Here is a 17,950-nt window from a genome sequence, read left to right as displayed (position 1 = left end):
TGTTGACCATTTAGTGGTGAGATGAAAATGTAAATTCGGCAACATTTGCTTGGACTTGTTATTTGCGTAATCCCGTCTCCCGTCCCGTTTCCCGTCTCTCTGTCTTTCCTGTAGGAAGTTGTAGAAGACTGTTTAGATAAACCCAACAGGGTCATTTTTCAGTTCAGTTTGAATAATCCTTTATATATATATATATATTCTTAATATATTATATGTCTATTACATCTGGAGTATGTAACGGAAGTAATTGCCCCCTGGGATTATTAAAGTGATTCTGATTCTGATAAATATGATTATTTTATATTATTATTCATGTTTCTTAAAGATATTCCTCTCCATGTTTCTAACAGGAACACAAGGTTCTGCTGACAGGAACCCCTCTGCAGAACTCAGTGGAGGAGTTGTTCAGCCTGTTGAATTTCCTGGAGCCGCTTCAGTTTCCTTCAGAAAGCCTTTTCCTGGAGGAATTTGGAGACCTGAAAACAGATGAACAGGTATGTAGATACAGTCCATTGTAGCCTTAAAGTCAGGCCAAAGTCTCAATGTGTGGGATGGCTTTTGCTGCTACAGGAAGTAGTGCTGTTTGTTTTAAATGCATCCTAACATGTTCTCTCACACTCAGTGTCCTTGCTCTGTGTTGTGTTGCTTGGGATCAGCTGTGTTTTGTTTTCTCTCATGTTTCTTTTCTCAAAACCTATTTGATTTAAAAAAACACTCCCAGTATGAACATAAAGAGGAAGGACAAGAAAGAAACATAACATTTGCATTCACGTCACATTCACATCTCCTGCTTGTTCTCACCAATAGGTGAAGAAGCTTCAGGCCATTTTGAAGCCCATGATGTTGAGGAGACTGAAGGATGATGTAGAAAAAAACCTGGCACCCAAAGAAGAGACCATCATAGAGGTAGGACTGTCTGTGTGTGTGAAACAATTCCATTCAACAGCTGAGAATCTAATATCTTATCATATCTAACATGTTTCAGTCACAACTAGATTCCAAATGTAAGTTTATTAAAATGAAAGAAAACTTCCTGTTACGTGAGCCTGTCTTTTTGGGATTTGCATGTTCTTTACATGTCTGTTCATTTCCTCAAGGTGCTCCAATTTCCTCTTATAGTCCGAACAAATGCAGGTTGGGTGAATTAGAAACTCTAAAATTGCCCTTAGGCGCGAATTTGAATGCGTTTGCCAGAGTGTGTGTGTGTGTGTGTGTGTGTGTGTGTGTGTGTGTGTGTGTGTGTGTGTGTCAGCTCTGTGATTGACTTTCCAGGTTCCACAACAGGATAAGTGATGAATATACAACAGATGAATGGTTGGATGGTTTTACTATTGGCCAATATTCTAATTCTGAAACTAAAATCCCAACGTGATTCATTGTACGGGTAATTGTGATAAATGAAAAGACACTAGGTGGAATACACAGCAACAGAAGAACCACATTACCAGCCTTTGTACTAAAACATAATTTGGACTTCGTCTGTGTGGTGTCCCTGCAGGTGGAGCTGACCAACATTCAGAAGAAATACTACCGAGCCATCTTAGAGAAGAACTTCTCCTTCCTATCCAAAGGAGCGAACCAGCACAACATGCCCAACCTCATTAACACCATGATGGAGCTCCGCAAGTGCTGCAACCACCCCTACCTTATCACAGGTGAGAGCACGCGCACACACAGATACACACACACACACACACACACACACACACACACACACACACCATGCGTTTAGTAACAAAAGGAACACACAGACTCATAGACTTTAACACAAACACAATCAGTGATTTTGTCCTTCCCTGGTTGTAAGTCCACCTCTTAAAAGACACATCAGTTGTAATTAGCAAAACATTTAAATCTATAATTACACAGCACACCAGTAACGTGTTCAACAACAAGCAGTCAAAACAAAGCAAGCTAGAAAGAGAGAACATGGTTAAACAAAGAAAATGGTCAAGTTAAACACAACACACACAAATATTTTCCTATGTTAAGGAACTATAAACAGTGTTCTCTTAGACGTGCAATGAATTATTTCCATCTCTTTAAGCCTGAAAGTAAAGCATTACCTTCCTCTTCCATTCTTTCAGGAGCGGAGGAGAAGATTCTGGAAAGCTTCAGGAAGTGCCACAGTCCAGATGCGCTCGACTTCCAGCTGCAGGCCATGATCCAGGCAGCCGGTAAACTGGTGCTTATCGACAAGCTGCTGCCCAAACTGCTGGCCGGGGGACACAAAGTCCTGGTCTTCTCCCAGATGGTCCGCTGTCTGGACATCCTGGAGGACTACCTCATACAGAGACGGTGAGAAGCAAGAGCAGTGTGGGGAGGGAAGGAGGGGGTTACAATTCAATGAGAAAATAAAAAGGAAGGACAGAAATTAAGGAAAATGTGGAAGGAGAAAAGGAAAGACGGATAAAGAGGCAAAGATGGAAGAAGCAGAATGGAAAGAAAACATTCTAGAGGAAGGAGAGGAATTCAAAGATGCATTCATTACCCTTGACATGACGTTCTTATAGAAATCAACACATTTGTATTTTTTTATTTTTTTTTCTCCAGCTACGCGTACGAACGCATCGACGGTCGTGTGCGAGGGAACCTGCGGCAGGCCGCCATCGACAGGTTCTGCAAGCCGGACTCGGACCGCTTCGTTTTCCTGCTCTGCACCAGAGCCGGAGGGCTGGGAATCAACCTGACGGCTGCAGATACCTGCATCATATTCGACTCAGACTGGAACCCCCAGAATGACCTGCAGGTGAGAGGAGAGCTCTCTTTCGGCTGTTATTTAATATGTAGTGGCATTCATGATGCCTTTTGGGACTGCAGTAATTGACAAGATGCGCGCTTCACAGGATGACTTTGGCAGTGTTACTTGACTCTGTGGGTTTCCCACGGTTTTTATGCAATGGATGTTTCCATTTCTTGCCAAAATGTTTGAACACTCTCAAAATTGAGTGGCATTTCCAAAAATGTTTTTATTTAACGGTTGAGAGTTTGTTGACTTTTCTGGTGAGGGACAAATATTGTGTTCGTCCTCTTTGCTAACCTGTTACATATGAAGTACGGTGTAATATAAGTGTTTCGTATCAGTCACCTACTGTGGTCCTTAATCTAAACACATTCTTAGGTTCGACCGCAAACGCAGTAATAATGCATTATAGTGATGTGCTATACTGTTCGTAGACTTAGACTTCTCTTTATTGATCCCTTTGGGATGACTCCCGCAAGGAAATTGGATTTCCAGCAGCTTACAAAACACTTAATAAATAAAATAAAAAAAAAAAAAAATAAAAAAAATAAATCTAGCTAAATATAGAAAGTAAACAATAAACTCTTAGCTAAATATAGAAAGTAGAGATAAGAATAAAAGTAAAATAAAATTCAAGGAAAATAAAATAAATGTAGAGAACTGTATAGAGGATAAATAGATAAATATATAGGACTGTATGTGGCATTGTGTTATTATACAGTGGATAAATGACATTAGCAGAAATTAGCAGTTAAATTAAATTATTGCACTTAAGCGGTGGATTAAGTTATTGCACAAAAAAAGAGGAGAGGGAAGAAGAGTGGCTACCACTCCTTCCCTTCTGTCCTCTTTACCCTATTTCCTCCTTCCCCCGAGTGAGGAGTTGTAGAGTGTGATGACACGAGGGACAAAGGAGTTCTTGAGTCTGTTGGTCCTACACTTGGGAAGGAGCAGCCTTTCACTGAACAGGCTCCTCTGGTTGCTGATGACAGTGTGCAGGGGGTGGCTGGCATTGTCAATAATGTCCAGCAGTTTGTTCATTGTCCTCCTCTCTGACACTGTCACCAGTGAGTCCTGCAGTTATATTTCATATCTTTTTTTGCTGTCAGGCCCAGGCACGCTGCCATCGGATTGGCCAGAGCAAAGCGGTGAAAGTCTACAGACTGATCACTAGGAATTCTTACGAGAGGGAAATGTTTGACAAGGCCAGTCTGAAGCTGGGATTGGACAAGGCCGTTCTCCAAGACATCAACCGCAAAGGAAGCCTCAACGGGGTGAGAGATTACTTCTTATTAGTCTTTTGTTGGATTGTACGAGATTGTTGGATGCTGCAACGTATTTATTCAAAGCTTTTCTTCCGAGATGTGGTCAGCTGTTTACCAACTGTGAATCTGAGGAAGAAAAAGAGAATCAATGTGGCTTCTTGTTGCTGCAGGTGCAGCAGCTCTCTAAGCTAGAAGTGGAGGATTTGTTGAAAAAAGGAGCATACGGAGCGCTAATGGACGAAGAAGACGAGGGCTCCAAGTTCTGCGAGGAAGACATTGATCAGATACTTCAGAGACGAACTCAGACCATCACCATCCAGTCTGAAGGGAAAGGGTCAACGTTTGCTAAGGTAGAAAGGCCAGAAACGTATCTATTCACAAACAACGACAACATATTGATCTAATGTAGGAAAAAGGTCAACGCCGTAACCCTTGACCTCAGCCCTAGCCTTCTCCATCCTTTATGAAGAAAATGACAGCATGAGCACAGATGTTTAGGTGTGGTTTGATTCTATCTCTCTTAAGTGTGTGATGTCTGAGACGGTAGATGTAACCTTGTCAACGCATATCTCCAATCTTGTCCAGTTGTCTTAGTGAAGGCCTTAAATCAGACAGATTTTTCAAATGTTTTATTTTGTTCCATAGTTTGTTTCTGATGCTCTTTGGAGGAAGCCCTGAATACTTGGAATATTTTGACACGCAGATCAAATGTGAAGATCCTATTGTGGGAAAAAATCAGCAGTTGGCTTCAGTCCAAACATTTGGTTGAATGACTCTGTTTTTTTCTTACTCTGTCTTTTCTGTTTTTCTTTCCTCAGGCCAGTTTCATCTCATCTGGTAACAGAACGGACATTTCTCTGGACGACCCCAACTTCTGGCAGAAATGGGCCAAGATCGCAGAGGTGGAGATCGACTCCAAATCCGAGAAGGTACAGACAGACGGAGAGAGGAACAGATTTGAGAATAAATGCAGGAGAGGATGAAAGGAGCAAAAGGAAGTAAAGGAGTTTGAAAGAAAAGAGACAAAAATAATAAGAAGATGAAGGAAATAAAGGTGAAGAAAGTGACAGAGAAGGGAGCAAAGAAAGGTGGATGCTTCTGGGAAAACAGGAGAAAGAGGTCGGACATTAACCACTGAACGGGAGTTTTATTCCCATCATGTAAAGGTAAGAAGAAGGGAGAGTAGAGGAGTGCTTGAGATGGGGAACAACATAAGGCTTGGAAAAAAAGGCATCTTATTCAAGTTAGTGAATGCAAAGAAGGAGGGAGGGGAATTTAAGCTGAGCTCCCAAATCGGGAAAAGAGTAAACAACTGCCGGATGGAAATGAGAGTAAGAAATGAGAAAAAAAGGAATCATGTTCTTCCTTTTCCATCTTCTTTTTCCTCCCCATCCCATCCCCCTCTTAACAGATGGACTGCCTTAATGAATGAAGCAGATTGCACACCAAGCACTGCTACTGTCTTCATACCTTGTCTGTATGTGTGTGTGTGTGTGGACTATGACTCGTGCCTTGAATCCCTAATAACTGACACTCCTAGTGAACAGAAGTAATGTGCAGGTTTGTTTTTTGGTCTCTCCTCAGGTGTCCCTCTCTTCTGAATACAACCAGAGGATAATAACTCCTCACCCGCTTCGTCTCGTCACAACAAAGTCAACCTTTATCATCTCATTCACACTGAACTCTTCTCTCTTGCAGGAGTCCTTGGTGATCGACACGCCTCGGGTGAGGAAGCAGACTCGTCACTACAACTCCTTCGAGGACGACGAGCTGATGGAGTTCTCAGAGCTGGATAGCGACTCAGAGGAGCGGCCGTGCAGGACTCGCCGCCTGGGCGAGCGCAGCCGGCGGTACCTCCGTGCCGAGTGCTTCCGGGTTGAGAAGAATCTGCTCATCTTCGGGTACGACCTGAGACTTTTTAGGAATCATTCATATTTGGCTGCACATTTACACACCAGGCCACCAAGAAGCTTCAGTTAAATTGGCAGAAAATAACAAAAATAAATATTTCCTGGAGCATGTAAGCTGGAGAGCGTTTCCATAGCAGAGGAATGAGCCAGTTTTGTAGTGTAGGTGTGCACAGACTGATAGCTGATAGTTCCTCTTCCTTGGACAGCCTAGAATAAAAAAAATGATTACCAACCACTCTAAGTGACTGTTTTTCATTTCTTTCTAAACCACGTGAACACACATCTCTCACACGTTGCAGCCAAAATCATAAACCTTGTGGGATGACATCTCACTAATACTCAGTCCAATAAAAAGCTCCTTGTGAGCTCATATCTTTTGTTTACAAGGTTGGTCTGTTGCAAGCTCAAGAGTGAACATAAATGAGACAAAATACAACAGAGCAATCTTCACTGTGGTTTGAAGTCAGGAGAATAAATTCTATTTGTGATCACACACTTATTGTTTAATGTTTCAGCTGAACAGATAAATATTTATTGCTCTCCATCCTTCTCTGTGACCTGCTGCATCCTCTGTCTCTCTCTGTCTCCTTTGTTCCTTATCTGCATTTTTACTTCCCTCTCCATCCTTCACTGTCCAGGTGGGGTCGGTGGAAGGACATCTTAAACCACGGTCGGTTTAAATGGCACCTGGCAGAGAGAGACATGGAGGTGATCTGTAGGTGAGGAAAGCAAGTCTTTCTACATTATTTCACCCTGCGGAGGTTCTGAAATGTCCCAAAGGAATTACAGGGAATTCTAAGTCATACAAGCAACCACCAGGATCAGAGCTGTAATGCCCTATTATTTCTTTTTTGTTATGCAGGGCTCTGCTTGTTTACTGCCTGAGACACTACAAAGGTGATGATAAGATCAAGAGCTTCATCTGGGACCTGATCACACCCACCAAGGAAGGCCAGGACCAGGCGTTGCTCAATCATTCTGGTTAGTATTTCACTGTTAGCTTGCACTGATGTTAGCCTTGGACCTTAAGTGCGGTCCCCTGATTTAGCATTGCACCCCTCTAACCTGTGATGAAAATCGATGCAGCAGGACCAGATATATTGTTCTTCTTTCTTCCACACATTCTTTTTTCTCGTCATAACCTTGCACCTACATTAGCCACAAAACTTGATCATCAGCAGTTTAATTGATTAGATGCTAGCAGCGGCAAATTTAGCTTCAAGCAGAGATACAGAGGTCTAGTAAGCTCACCTCTTTCCAGCTGCGGTGGGAGGATTTTGGATGGAGTGTATAGCGGATGTTTAAGAAAGCTGGAGCCCTGCCTCGTCTCCTGCTCCATCCTGAGCCACTTTTGCTCCGGTATGAGTCTGCCTACCACTTGTACTACTGTACATGTCCCCAGGATCATTTCCACACATCCATTCATTGTCAGTTTGGACCTGAGACTGGCTGTTCATGTCAAGAATGCATTTCTCTGTGCTGGTCAACAAGCTCCTCAAGACCTGTAAACAGTAAAATTCACCTTTAACTTAACTGTAATGTTTCTGTCAGATGAAATATTGAAGGGATATTTTTACCTTACCCACCCTGCTAAGCACTGTATTGCCTATATTTATTAAAATGTTGGCATGTAGTGCAGTATAGAAATCCATGGTGGATTTGCCTTAATGGTGTAGTTATTTTACCCCTCCTCCTCCGTCCCTCTTCGTCCCAGGTCTATCTGCCCCAGTTCCTCGGGGTCGGAAGGGGAAGAAGCTGAAGAATCAGCTGAATGTTCCTGAGGTGAAGAACGCTGACTGGCTGGTCCACTGTAACCCCGAGGTGGTTCTTCAGGACGAGAGCTACAAGAAACACCTCAAACAACACTGCAACAAGTAGGTTTACAAATCGCAACTCTAATTAACAGGATAATTATACAGTAGTCTACGGTGATGATATAACAGTTGGACCTTTTTCTCTGTGCTTCTTTAATGTTACCAATCTTAACTACTTTTGATGTGTAATTTATGAGCTGCAGAACAACAGCTACTAGAAACACTACAATCAGCAGTAAAGGTCATTTTATTTAATTGACTAGTAATCAGTGATTTGTAGCAATTTATAGTTGCTTGTAAACCAGAGGTGCTTAAGAAGACAGCAGTGTTATAAACGCCTTTGACAACAAAGCATGAGTATAGAAACAGAACGGTGCGCTTGTTAAATGTTAAATGTTTTATATTATAATGTTACTATTTATTTGTTTTTATGAACCGTTTACTCCTTGATATCAGCTTGTGAGGCCAGGTAATTTATTTAATATTCAGAAAGCGTGTTGACGGAAGGACTCTGATTAGCTGCAGAGATTACAAAGCATCTGCAAAAAAAAAAGGGAGAAAGACATTTAAAAAAGCATAAAAACAAAACACTAATAAAACGCTTTACAGTCACACACTGTGGAGTAATTTAACCAGTCTGAACAAACCGAACTGCAGTCCATTCAGAGTGAGAGAGTATTCTTTTACTGTGGTGCATTTATGAGACAAAGTACAACCCCCTCTCTCTCCCCCTTTCTCTCCCCAGGGTGCTACTGAGGGTGCGGATGTTGTACTACTTAAAGGTGGAGGTTTTGGGTGAGGCTGCCAATCAAGCTCCTGAGGGAATACCTGCCAGGTATGGAGCGAGCACAATGTTCTTCATATTGTAACTGCTAAACAAAACTTTATTGGACTGACACATAATGCAGAATCTGTCGGGAGATTGACATAATGATTTATTGGCTCTTTGAATGCTTTCTGCTCGTTTACAGTGGAGTGAAAATGTACGAGATGAAACTGAAAGTGAGAGTTAAACACTCTTTCAAACAGTCAGAAAGATGTATGATTGACAGCCTGAATGTTTTCTGTGTTTCCAGTGTCCTGATTTGACACAGACAGCACTGATTGATTGTTTGCATGTGTGGCTGTTTGTGTTGACAGTAAACTTGAGGTATCACTACCCGACATCGACTACATAGAGATTCCAGCTTCATGGTGGGACGCAGATGCTGACAAGTCTCTCCTCATTGGAGTCCACAAACACGGTGAGGACTGCTGTCAACTTTCACTTTGACATTTTCTTGTCACCAAAATTGTAGGTTTTTAAAAATGTTCTTTTATGACTATTTTCTCATGAGCACAGTTATGATTTAAACATAATTCAGTGGAAATTTGCTTGTCCTGAAAGTCATTCAGGGCACAAATGTGGCATCTGTTATTTATGTACGTGTTGTGTGTTGTGCCCACAGTGTGTGTGTGTCTGTGTGTGTGTGTGTATTCCTGTGCTTTAATGGGGTGTGTGTCTGTCAATGTGTGTCCTTGACCAGGCTACGAGCGGTACAACGCCATGCGTGCGGATCCAGACCTGTGTTTCCTGGAGAGAGTGGGAATGCCAGACGTCACAGCGCTGTCGGCTGAACAGGGAGGAGGGGAGGGGGTCCCCGACATGGCTGACAGGTACGTGTACACGCACACACACACACACACATTCACACACAGTAGAAAAACCTAAAGGTAGGACCTGTGCACATACAGTACTGTATACAGACACATTAAACCCACATGAATGGTTTCCCACCTTTGTCAGATTCATTTCCTTTCCTTTTATGTTTTCTCCATCTAACTGTGATGTTTCTGTGTTGAATATACTTACAGAAAATAGAACTAAAAGAGCATCATTGGTCAAGATGCATAGAGAATGAATGAGGAGAGGGAAGTGTAGCGTCATCCTGTCTGCCCTTGAGCAGACAAACACAGACCTGCAGCTCAGTATGCATCCATGACACAGACAGTGAACAGAGGAGAGAGATAGACAAAGGCAGCGATGTAACCTTGTGGCTACATTTCTATAGTCCTGAACTCAGACCCCCAGCGCAGGCCAAATGATGATGTAATTGTAAATCCCACTTCATTCAAACTCTGCAGATAGGTAGTGTCTGAGTTAGATGTGAAAATGTTCTTCCTCTGCACGCTGTCACTGCCTTTCTGATGCCCGACTTCCCTCTCGCTCCTCTCCTGCTTCATGCCTCCCGTCGTCCCCGGAGTCCTGCTCAGGGCCGCTGTAAATCACTGTCGTCAAACTGGTCCAAATAAAACCGTAATTCACAGAGTTGGATGTGAAAATATTTTGGCTCTAGCTGTGTTAGTGTGTCAGTGTGAATGTCTGTCGCTAAGCAGCAGCTCTCGTTCTGACGAGGCAGACCTTTAAATTAGCAAAATAAAATGACAAAAATCTCAACAAAAAAACCAACCGGCGATGGACCTGTGCTGCCACATATTCCTAAAGACATTTTTAATTAACATAGCACATACAGTAGTCGACACACAGTAACTATGGAGCTTCCAGGCATAGAGGGTCTTACACATATAGTAAAGAATGGTACAAAAGTGACACACATGTATGTTCACAAATCGTCTTCCCCGCAGATCTCCAGCAGGAGCCACTTCCTCCTTCCAGCAGTCGTCGCTTCTTTTCCTCTCTGTAGTAGCGTTCCCAGCAGGTGCCAACGCTGGTGCGAAAAACACATCCTGTCCCCTCCGATGCCATGTTTGTTTTCTTCGACACTGCCACCTCCCCGCCCACACACCTGCTTTACATACCGAGTGCGAAGAACAAGATTACAAACACACTGAAATACAAATATACAAGCAAAAGGTGACATCAGGGGGCTAATTGTGTCCGTAGCAATGAGCGTGCTGTAATGATAGACATACATTGGGCAAGAGATACATATATATATAGATATCAGACTGACATGCACATACAGCTGCAGGTGTATTTCCATAAGGTATTTAATTTTTGCCATAACCTACCACTGAACTCTAAAAGGTTTATGGTGTTTAACTGTCCTCACAAGTCATTTTTCTGGTAGTTTGACCGTACTCACGAGTCTCGCTGGAAGAACCCACACAAGCCAGAGAGGAATAATTGACAGAGAAAGAGGAAAGCGAAAACATAGCGTGGGAAATGTATTTTCTGGGTGCTGCTGTTCCGGCTGACAGCAGAACTATGAAAATGAGACACACAGGAAGCTTTGATCCTCTTCCTGAAGGTAATTGAAGTTGTCATTCGCTTTGTTACCTGTTCAACCTGAAGTTGTTCCCAGCTGAGCACAGCGACTGTGATGGCAGGAAGAGTCTCAAAATGTTAACTTGACAGGCTTCCTACACAGGTTTGAAGGGGAAAAATAAATGAAAACGCAGAAGGGAGACATTAAAAGGATGAACACAGAGGCTGTAGTACAGTAAATGTGATGGCTCAAAACCTGCATAAAACATTCATAAAAAGTGTTACAGTGTTTGCTACCTGTGGAGTCGGCACCACAGCGGGCACAGAGGGTGTGGAAAACAAATGTGATATTTATGATGCTTAAAAGTTTTAGAATTTGGACAGGGAGCCTCGTAAAAGATCGTTCAGTCTTTATAGAAGAAGAAGAAGAAGAAGTGAGTGACTGTTTGTGTGCTTAGGGTTACTGCAGGTTCTTAATAAATAGGTTTAAAAATATCCAGAATACATTTGAAATAAGTAGCAGTACAGAATGCATCCCACCTGCTTTACAATTAAAATTTGAAGGGACACTGCAGTGATTTAGCATTGCAGTAGTATTAGTTGAAGCAGCAGAGAGTGAGATATACTGACTATAGTATCATTAAACCCTCCCTGCCTGATAAACGGTTGCGTGTCTTTAACCCAGTCTACCTCATTTGTAACGCAGGCTTTCTGTAAAATAAAAATTGTCATAATTCGAGCCAAGGCTTAGAGAACTGATGATAGACGGGTTTATTTTTTCAGACGTGACAAAGCTCCTCCAGAACTGCTTTGTTCTGTGAACTATAACAAAAAAGTGGTTTCAAGGGCTACTTAACATCTTTAAAACCAGCTTACAGAGCAATGACCGAAATGAATCATTTGTTAAAAAAAAAAAAAATTAAGTGATCATAAAAATCTAAAATCCCCATTTTAACAAATTAAGAATTTTGATCCCGAGCAGTAAGTTTTTCTCCAGGATAAACAAAGATGAGGAGCGAGGAGGAGTTTCATTTGATTTTTCATTTTTAACATCCCTCCGAGTTTGGTTTGTTCCTGAAGCTTTGTGTGTTTGTTACAGTTCAGTATATTAATATTAAAGCCCGGTCATTGAGGAGCCATATTGAAGCTAACCTGTTTCCAAACTGTGACTGTGACCATTGTGTTTTTGGTTTTTGGTTTTGTTTGTTGTGTTTTTTTAAATTTGAATATGTTTATATGTTCTAAACCGGGGCTTAAAGGGCCAAAACTCAAAGATGCAAAAATTGACTGACTTACTGCAAATATAGTCAGTGCCTGCTGTGCTCAGATAATGAAAGATAATTAGGAATCCTACATATTTAAATACCATTTTTACCTCACAAAAAAACATTATTTTATTTCTTTCCACTAGAAACATCTGGCCCCTGGGCCCCACTTTGGGCAGCCCTGTTATAATGTTGTTAATATCTATATCTGGCATTAACAAAGACTGTATTCACAGTGATTTAAACATTTGATGAAACAAGATGTAGCACTGGTTTTATTTTGTTGTTCTGCCTTAGTAATACTGTGTTTTGTTATTAAGGCACATTGTGTTTTTTTCTTGTTTTCCTCCATTCATCCATACATTACTGTCAGCTAAACACTTCGTTATCGGTTTAAAAACATTTCCTCTTCGGGGCTTCAGGACACTTTTATTCCAGGGTTCTTTCAACATAGAACAGTTGCAAAGCGTAACCCTCTTGTCTCATGTTTAATGTGTTTTCTTTACATCTGATCACATTTTGACAGGTTAGACTCTGACAGGCCCTTTGTTGTATCTCTGCATCATTTCCTGTTTTATCTTCAGTGAAACATCAATGAAGCATCAAGTTTGTCATGGAGTGTGCGTTTACACTTCCTGTGTTCTATTCCATTTAGTTCTGCCTTTACATGTGTCGCCCTCAGTCGTACACTTGGAGAGCTCAATAGGAGATTATCCGTGTGTATTAAAGCTTTTTTGCACTTGTCTGTTCTTCTTTTGACAGCGTCTGCAAAACTGAGGAGGCGAAGGACGACACTGAAAGCAAAGCTGATGGAGGGGAGGACAGAGACGAGAGCAGCAAGGTGAAGAGGAAGTTCTCCTGAGATGCAACATTAGCGTTTAAAAAGCTCTCTCTCTCTGTCTTTTATCCGCGCTCTCTTTCTCCCACTCACTCACTCACTCGCATACAACCTGAGATTCACTCACTGTAGTCTCTTTAGATAAAAAGTCTAATTTTGTGTAGTGATGGTTAAGATTTCTTCTGGGATTTTTAAAATTTTGGATCCTTCCAAGTTGGCATCTAGGTACTGTAAAAACAACTGTGTAGTTAGGTAATGATGCATTTTATCACACAACACTTTTAATACCAGAACAGATGATGTGTAAAATATAATCTCTGGTATCTTTTTTATTGCTTATTAGATCAGGTTTCACCTATCTTAGCTTTTTTCTCTTTTCTCTTTGCCGTGCAACTACATTTTCTGCACCGCTGTATTTTTAAATGTTATAGTAAAAACCTGATCCGTTCTTGTCGTGGAAGATTTAATTAAATGCTTATGTGAGGGGAACTATCTGCACCCTGAGCTGCAACGTACATCTCAATGATCTTGTCATTTAAAATGTGCAACATACTTTTCTATAAATGCTGCAGAAATAATCCTAAACATGAACAAAAGGTTTTTAAAGTTTCCTTTCAATATGAGACCAGTAGTTATAAGATTGGTATGTTTTTCTTTTGTAGGAAAGGAAATATCATTACTCTTCTTTTTTTTGTATTACAAAAGTTTTTGGTTTGCTGTAGTTATGTGTTACAGTTGTACTGTTCTCTCATGTTTGTTCATGTGTTCATGCTGATGTTTTTCTCTTTGCTGATATTTGTGTGTCTTTAATTCACAGGGAGAGGAAACCTGCTCCAGCACAGATACCTCAGACAAGCCTGACAGTACAGGTCCAGGTGAGACACACTGTGCAGTTACATTAACATATTTTATTAATATCAAGAAGTACAGCATGCGTCTTTGGGGAGAATGTTCTCCATAACTTAACTTGAACAGGAGAATCTCAACAAGAACACAAACACAGTGAAGCGTCTTTACATTAAAGATCCACAGACGCACATAAATACATGCCAAGTAGTAGCTGTATTATGTCGTGACATTTGCAGGTATTAAAGGGAATTTAATCTTCCATTACAATTCGTCATTTTAATTTTTCTGTAATGAGTCAGACAACATAATATACTTTCTCTCCACTCCATCTCCCCCTCTATGCAGTCCAAGAGGTGCCTTCCCATGATGTTTCATACTGTATCTAAACCCATTTCACCTTTCAGCTCAAGTCTTCATGCTCTGCAGAGTACGGGCTGATCCAGTGTGTGAAATTAGTTTTGATCCTTTTAATGGCGCTCAGTGTCTCAGTGGGTACATTTAATGCAAATCTAATTGTTGAATGGTACTCTGGAGAAAGATACAAATACCCTGTTACTCATTATTCTGGTATAAATGAGAGATACAGTACTGTTAAGATGATCTGTACTCTATTAACTTTTTGTATTCAGAAGATGCAGGTGCATTAAAGGTCCAGTCTTTAACATTTACTACATTCCATGCAGTCCACTGTTTCTACAGTAACCCAGAACAGACAAACCAAACTCTAGCTGTGTTGGGACTTCAGAAGTTTCAGGGCCTCCGTAGTTTTCTCCTACACACTTCATAGTCCTTTCTTATTCCCAGGTCGTTAAATACAGATGCGAGCAGGGTTCAGTTAGTTACAATCTGCAACTTCACTTCTAGATGCCACTAAATTCTACACACTGGTCCTTTAAGACTGTATATTTGGGTATAAAAACACAATGTTTGATTGACTCAGCTCAAGTTCTGTGGTTTCTAGTGGGGATTTCAGGTTCTGTTAAATGATCTGTTCAGAGTCCTCTTTTTTTTTTTTTTTTTTTTAAATAAATGTCTGGAATCTACGTTTTTATGAAGTTAAACCTCTCACAAATAGATCTTCTTGGAAAATGAAGTGGGCATTCAGATATACAGTATGTGAGGTTGAATACAATCATAGAGCAAGGTTCTGCTTTTAAATGGAACCAGGCATTGAGTCTCAGTACTTTTTAAGTAGTGACCAAACTATGCTAGCAGGGTGAGTTTGTATTATATCTCCTTATTTCCTAATGAGGAACTTTCTAAATGTAGTAGCAAAAGTCTGTGTACCACTCCAGCAGCCCTGATTCTCAAAAAACGTGCGTCTCGTCTCCACAGACTCCCAGATGTCAGGTGACTTGTGCGCCCAGGATGGAACATTGGTCACCACGACGACAACAGGAACAGGCACCGGGGTTGCGTCGCTCCACGTCGTCCAAGCCCGGCCCCTCTGGCCCACTGGCCCCGCCTTGACGGCCCGTCTACGCCGCCTGATCACTGCCTACCAGCGCTTCACGCTGCGCCGCGAGCCGCTGCTCAGGCACGACTTCATGCTTCACGACGGCCTCGTTGGCATGGGGATGGGAGGAGCTGGAGCCGCTCACAGTCATCACGCTGGTGGGCCGCTGGCATGGCAACTGGGTGAAGAGCTGAGGCGGTGTTCTGTGGTCGCAACAGAGCCTGACCCCCTTTTTCTGGAGTGGCAGAGGAGGTAACGCAGTTGGAAATTCAGAGGCAGAAAGAAACCAATTCTGCATTTCTGTGTTATTTTATTCTGGAACAGCATCGCTTAATACTGTCAAATGTTATTATATTAGATATAATTAGATACAAGCACAAGGTATTGCTGGGCAGGTAGCTGTGCCAGATTTAAAATAGTACGTTGGTGCATCGTGGAGGTCTGTTTCAGGAAATTAATTTAAAATAAAGTTTCAAAACATCACATTTTACACTTTAAAATATGAAAATTATTTTCACCAGTCAGTCAGTCAGTTTTTCGTGTTTGAAGATACTTTGAAGGACAGCAAAATATAAAGTTTACACTTATAAGATTAAATATACCACTTTATATTCAGTTCTTCCTCTTCTTAAACACATCACACAGAACTTTCGTAAAAGCGCTCTTCAGACAGCTTCCCATAGAGCAACACAAACATCTGGTTTATTGCAAGAAGCCTACTGGCTACACATAGTCATTATTCCTACTCTTTAAATGACATTAGTTGTGTGAATGTTCAGTATGTATTCAAAGCAAAAATCTTCCTCCAGCATCTTGTTTAAAACATAAGCACAGCAGGATATTTTGAAGTCTGGGTGTTTCAACTTCAGGAAGCATCTGTTTGTGTCTCTCATTTTCATCAACACCCCTAATAGAAAACTTCATGAATATATTTGAAACATAAACAGCCTTTGTCCTCCTCCACCCCCTTTAAGGTGGACTCGTCGAGAACAAGCCGATTTTTACCGCACTGTGTCGTCGTTTGGGGTGGTGTACGACTCGGAGAGGAAAACCTTCGACTGGTCCCAGTTCAGAGCACTGGCCCGACTGGAGAGGAAGACGGACGAGAGTTTGGAGAGATACTTCAACTCGTTCGTCAACATGTGTCGGACAGCCTGTAAACTGCCTCCAAGGAAGGAAGAAGGTATTGTGTATAGTCACAGAAACATACAGACATGTGCTATTTAAACTTGACACCGATGGTCTGACACAAACATCAGCAATGAACTGAACTTACCACCTTGTTTCTGTGGTTGTTTTAAATGTTGGTAAGGACAGGAAGCCCAGGATTTGCTGCTTTGTTTGATAGCCACAGTTGGCTGGTTTTTAAATATAAATACACACACTGTATTATTTACAAGTCATCGTCCTCATTGGGGTGTAGCTGCAGACCCCATTTCTGGGGAACATTACTGACCCCTGCTGGTGGGAGGATTCATTTGCTCTTCTTTGACAGTTAACTACATCAAATTATATAAAAACTCACCAAACAAATCATAAAAATATAGAACATTTTAAATTGTAAATAAAAATGTTATGAATATTGTATCATCACGAATGTGACCCCTCAAATGAATGTAAACTGGGTATTATTTACCCTTCCATGTGGACATAAATTGCATATCTTCTCAACTCGATGATAAAAATCAGGATTAGCTATATATTTCGATGATAGGCTGACAGGAGGATGTATAATACACTCACACACGTCTGTTAAACTGCTGTATGTGTGTGGGAGTTGTAAACTCATCAAAGACAGGAGTGACTCACAGTGCACACACAAACATGCTTGAGCTTATTTTTCTTCCTGCCTTCAACCCTCGTACCTTCTTCGTGTCTCTCCCTGCCTCCGCGCCAGTGTTGACGGTCTCTCTCGTTCCTTCCAGGTTTGGTGGATCCAGCTGTGCTTGTAGAGCCTCTGACAGAAGAGAGAGCTGCCCGGACTTTATACCGCATCGAGCTGCTCCGAAAGATCAGAGAGCAGGTGGGCTGTTTGAAGAAACACTTCATCATTAATACTAGTTTTCACTCTTGCAGCTCAAACTCAGAAAGTTTACTTCTAAGTTTGTCTCCATTGTTTGTGTAGAGTCTGGAATGACCTTGTGTCGGTGCATTGATTGATGCACAAATAAACCTTATTCATCACTCTTGACTTTTTACGTGGAGCATCCGATCGATGCAAAAGCTCCCTTCTTCTTGTGTCATAAATAAACGTCTGGTGAAGACGGACATCCATCTACATAGAAATTTGTTTTTTTTTCAGTGTCAGAAGTGATCCAGTTGTTGCACATTTATAGTCACAGTGATGCCCACAGCTGACTCGCTGCTTTTGTTGCATCCTGATTGCATCATCCAAAGCATGATGGGAACTGTAGTGCCAGTGCTCAAAACATATTCATCCAAAAACAAATAATGAAACAAAACGAGGAGAACAGTTCATGAAAATTAGCTTTTTGGGGGTTTTACACAATCAATACTTCTTCTTCGTCTACACTAGAGAGATAATTATTTTTACATTACTAAGGCTCAGAATGTCCCATCAACATTGTTCCTACATCAGTGG

General features: G+C 41.4%; 1 protein-coding gene across 9 annotated transcripts in view; it reads left to right on the top strand.

The window, feature by feature from the left end:
• Positions 1 to 17,950, top strand: part of chd6 (chromodomain helicase DNA binding protein 6) — a 101,252-nt gene that overhangs the window by 67,058 nt on the left and 16,244 nt on the right. For 8 of the 9 annotated variants that reach the window (XM_051415087.1, XM_051415088.1, XM_051415094.1 and 5 more), the window contains exons 15-34: positions 351 to 494; positions 808 to 906; positions 1,499 to 1,655; positions 2,088 to 2,298; positions 2,554 to 2,749; positions 3,853 to 4,017; positions 4,179 to 4,358; positions 4,827 to 4,937; positions 5,707 to 5,909; positions 6,557 to 6,637; positions 6,781 to 6,899; positions 7,633 to 7,792; positions 8,478 to 8,567; positions 8,873 to 8,976; positions 9,259 to 9,388; positions 12,968 to 13,046; positions 13,861 to 13,918; positions 15,228 to 15,600; positions 16,323 to 16,531; positions 17,274 to 17,371. In XM_051415087.1, coding sequence (XP_051271047.1) covers positions 351 to 494; positions 808 to 906; positions 1,499 to 1,655; positions 2,088 to 2,298; positions 2,554 to 2,749; positions 3,853 to 4,017; positions 4,179 to 4,358; positions 4,827 to 4,937; positions 5,707 to 5,909; positions 6,557 to 6,637; positions 6,781 to 6,899; positions 7,633 to 7,792; positions 8,478 to 8,567; positions 8,873 to 8,976; positions 9,259 to 9,388; positions 12,968 to 13,046; positions 13,861 to 13,918; positions 15,228 to 15,600; positions 16,323 to 16,531; positions 17,274 to 17,371 — 2,967 coding nt within the window. The remainder of the gene's footprint in view (positions 1 to 350; positions 495 to 807; positions 907 to 1,498; positions 1,656 to 2,087; positions 2,299 to 2,553; positions 2,750 to 3,852; positions 4,018 to 4,178; positions 4,359 to 4,826; positions 4,938 to 5,706; positions 5,910 to 6,556; positions 6,638 to 6,780; positions 6,900 to 7,632; positions 7,793 to 8,477; positions 8,568 to 8,872; positions 8,977 to 9,258; positions 9,389 to 12,967; positions 13,047 to 13,860; positions 13,919 to 15,227; positions 15,601 to 16,322; positions 16,532 to 17,273; positions 17,372 to 17,950) is intronic. The other variant, XM_051415089.1, reaches the window with a different exon arrangement.

Source organism: Dicentrarchus labrax, unplaced genomic scaffold (assembly GCF_905237075.1).
Source record: "Dicentrarchus labrax unplaced genomic scaffold, dlabrax2021, whole genome shotgun sequence".
Classification (NCBI taxonomy): Eukaryota; Metazoa; Chordata; class Actinopteri; family Moronidae; genus Dicentrarchus; species Dicentrarchus labrax.
The sequence above is the reverse complement of the archived record's forward strand: the minus strand, read 5'-3'. Positions and strand labels throughout refer to the sequence as shown.